The 4109-nt window shown below is 39.3% G+C and overlaps 1 protein-coding gene across 1 annotated transcript; it reads right to left on the bottom strand.

Annotated features, from left to right (window-relative positions):
* Positions 1–1552: 1552 nt before the first annotated feature.
* On the bottom strand, positions 1553–3778 carry LOC139157567 (disintegrin and metalloproteinase domain-containing protein 20-like). The gene has a single exon (XM_070734460.1). The coding sequence runs from the start codon at positions 3776–3778 to the stop codon at positions 1553–1555; it is 2226 nt and encodes a 741-aa protein (XP_070590561.1).
* Positions 3779–4109: the final 331 nt, after the last annotated feature.

The raw sequence follows: 4109 nt of genomic DNA, 5'->3' as shown, positions 1-4109 counted from the left end.
GACGGCATAAAAAGACCTCATGGTCCATCTAGTCTGCCCTTATACTGTTTTCTGTATTTTATCTTAGGATGGATATATGTTTATCCCAGGCATGTTTAAATTCAGTTACTGTGGATTTACCAACCACATCTGCTGGAAGTTTGTTCCAAGGATCTACTACTCTTTCAGTAAAATGATATTTTCTCATGTTGCTTTTGATCTTTCCCCCAACTAAATTCAGGTTGTGTCCCCTTGTTCTTGTGTTCACTTTCCTATTAAAAAACATTTCCCTCCTGAACCTTATTTAACCCTTTAACATATTTAAATGTTTCGATCATGTCCCCCTTTTCCTTCTGTCCTCCAGACTATACAGATTGAGTTCATTAAGTCTTTCCTGATACATTTTATGCTTAAGATCTTCCACCATTCTTGTAGCCCGTCTTTGGACCCGTTCAATTTTGTCAATATCTTTTTGTAGGTGAGGTCTCCAGAACTGAACACAGTATTCCAAATGTGGTCTCACCAGCACTCTATATAGCGGGATCATAATCTCCCTCTTCCTGCTTGTTATACCTCTAGCTATGCATCCAAGCATCCTACTTGCTTTCCCTACCGCCTGACTGCACTGTTCACCCATTTTGAGACTGTCAGAAATCACTACCCCTAAATCCTTCTCTTCTGAAGTTTTTGCTAACACAGAACTGCCAATACAATGCTAAGATTGAGGATTCCTTTTCCCCAAGTGCATTATTTTACATTTGGAAACATTAAACTGCAGTTTCCATTGCTTTGACCATTTATCTAGTAAAACTAAATCATTTACCCTATTACAAACGCCTCCAGGAAAACGGTCAAGAAATTCTCGGGAGGAATTGACTGTCGATTTTGTGAGCTTCAGTAAGCATTTTGGGCACCCATTGCAGCAGCATTTATACCCTTAGCATTTAGGTAGAGTATTGCAATGCGCACTTCACACTTGGAGGGAAACGGAATGAGGACGCTCATCTCTAACCTTCACCACAACGCCAGTCAATGATCTACTGACCACTGGCACTGCTCGTTCTCCTCCGCTGCCTTGCCGCTACACGATAGCAATACCAACTTCCCCCGTGAACATTCCCAGCAAGAGCTACGTGCCTTGTAACCATACTTTTCGGATAATCCACATATATTTCAGCTAGAATTTTGAAAAGGCAATGCTAGATTATTTGTATACTTGTATGCCACCCCGGGTCGTCGGAGGGGGGCAGCATACAAGTCTAATAAATAATAATAATAATAATAATAATAATAATAATAATAATAATAATAATAATAATAATAATAATTTTCTTCTTCTTCTTTGATAATTAACTAATGTAGTAAATTCCCAATGAAATGTTTTCAGCATGTACCGGAGCATTGGTTCCCAGGCAATAAAACAGACCTTTTACAAATGACACTGCCTGAAATTAAGTTCAATTTTTTTTCAGCATTATAAATTAATACTCAAATTCCAGAGGCTCAAGTACATTTTATATAATAATATCCATTAACTCTTCTGAACATACTTGATATACTTCATTTCCGTGACTTACTTTTCACTCACTTCTGTAGCTGGTGGCTCCTTTTTTCTAAGCCTTCTAAATAAATGAATAAATCCGTATCTGAAATATATCCCTACGCTAATCAAAACAAAAGCAGAAGAAAGGACATATATAATCCCTCCAATAATCCCAGCTTTTGCAACAGTGGTTAAACGTTTGCGAGGTCGAGGAGGCCCACTATCAATGCTACCACCATGCCCTTTCTGCAGGCAGTCTGGAGGACCCCAGCCATAATCACAGTGACAATGTTTGTGACTGTTGCAGACTCCCCGATTATGGCACTTGGTGAAGTTACAGTCATAATTCAAGAGAGACACATTCACGCATTTTCTGTTAATGCACATCCTGTTTTTGCCACAAGGACTTCCATCTGTCACTGCTCCAATATCGGCCGTCTTCATTTCACTGCGATAGTCTGTAGTCCAGCACTGCTTATCACCAAGGGAGACTTGAATTATGGCATTGTGTTCCTCCAAAGAAGGTAAGATTCGGACATTATCACACTGGATTCGGCCACACAGAGTATTCTTAGTTTGACATTTGTGGTAAATTCCATGTTTATGGCCACAATTGCCAAAGCGATCACCTTTAGCATTCATTTCTTTGAAGCAAGTATCTGTAGCAGTTTTTGCACTGACGCCAAAAATCATTTTGCACTGTTTGTCTTCAGATGTGCAGTTTCCATGATAACAGTACGCATCGTTACTACATGGGGCACCATCCTGCATGTAAACATCTTCTGGACACAACTCAGAAGTCCCGTTGCAGTATTCAGGAAGATCACAAAAGTTAGTCTTCTTTCTGCAAATAGTTCCAGACTTAAGATACTGACACTTATCACAGCACTCGCCAAAGGCGCAACTGACACCAGAACGAAATGTACAAGTAGATTGGCAGCATGGATCCAGCTTGCATTCAGCTTCTGAACCACAGTCACATTGTTCTTCCTTATCTACTACCTTATTGCCACATGATCTGATTTGAAAGATTCTATCAGGCTCTGGAGGACCTAATAAGCATGGGGCATTCATTTTCAGAAAATAGTCATTATAACTACAATTGCTAAATTTATCGGTCACTGAATGAAGCGGAGTCATAATGCAGTAGGCTTTACCACAACTACAGTACTGTCTATCATGCTGCATGCCAAGATTATGCCCCAATTCATGGGCAAATATGCTACTGATAATGGACAAACTGGTAGTCTTATATGAGATAACAGCAGATCCCATCCTTTCATCACAAACTGTTCCAACATAAGCCGACCCAAGTGAAAATTCGAAAGACTTATATGCAAATAAGTGACCAACATCACTTTTTAGATGATTAACCAAGAAGTCTCTCCTCCACTCAGTGAAATCGTGAAGAGTGCTATCTATGGCAGGAGAAATCATTATGAAGTTCTTTTGTGACCAGATTTCCAGTCCAGCTACAGATAACTGAATAGAAAGAGGTTCATAAAAAGAATTGGCAATATGAATAATGTCAAGAACTTGCAAAGCAATAATAGTTTCATTTTTGGCAAACATTAAATAACGTTTGTATTCAATCACAAAAGCAATTTCTACATATCGAGTACGTAGCCACCAGTCTTCTTTGGATGCAGTTTTGGAAACCACATTCTCTATGTTTTGGAACATGGTGTCTTGATGTTGTTGCTCTTCCTCTGTTAGGCCACATCTCAATTGGAAAGCAGCCCGTTTTTCTTCTAAACGAAATATCACATGCTGAAAGGTAGACGATCCCTGTACTGGTTCAATTTCGTATGTCTTATTTTCTAACTGCAGTATGCCTTTGATATCCCCTGAGCAAATACTGAGCGTGACCAGAGAGAAGGGTCTATCCTGCACAACACCATGGTAGTAGCAATCATCCCTGAAGAATGGATAGTCCAGCTGCAGATCCCCTTCCTTACTGTAGGTGAAGATGGGCAAATGCTTAGGAACAAAATTCTTCTTTTGTGTGAGGTGCATGATGATGTTTTTTCCCTCAAACCGAAGGAGACAAGTGACATTCTGGCCTTCTGGTTGTCCAGGTTCTTGAATTAGTAACTGTGGGATAGTCACCTCATAAGAAGTGTAAATAAAACCCCGAGGAAGTATTTGTCTGGTAGCCACAGCTAGATTACTGAGGAACATCAAGAGCCACAGAAGACCGATGATCGTTTTCCGCGGCAGAAAGAAATCTTGAAAGCACACCTTCTCATATTTCATTTCCAGAAGGAAGCTCTCTTAAGGTAGATGACAGAAAGAATCTCAGATGTAAATAAAATGATGAAAAGGAGGATTCTGTATATAGCAACAGTTATGTAGCTTCCTTTGGAATGTGGGCGGAGCTTGGACGATGAAGAATGGAACAGACTGGCAGGAAGAAGGTTCTCTTCACCCCATACCCAAGTATTTTGCTGAGTAGATAAATCATATCATATTTAGGGTATATTTTTCCAAATCACATTATGTTACTTCGAAACAAGATGGTTGGGAAATAAATTTAGCAAAGAAATTTTTTTAAAAAATAAATAAATAAAATTAAGACATTTCATCA

Source organism: Erythrolamprus reginae, chromosome 1 (genome assembly GCF_031021105.1).
Source record: "Erythrolamprus reginae isolate rEryReg1 chromosome 1, rEryReg1.hap1, whole genome shotgun sequence".
Classification (NCBI taxonomy): Eukaryota; Metazoa; Chordata; class Lepidosauria; order Squamata; family Dipsadidae; genus Erythrolamprus; species Erythrolamprus reginae.
This window is presented reverse-complemented; position numbering and strand designations above follow the sequence as displayed.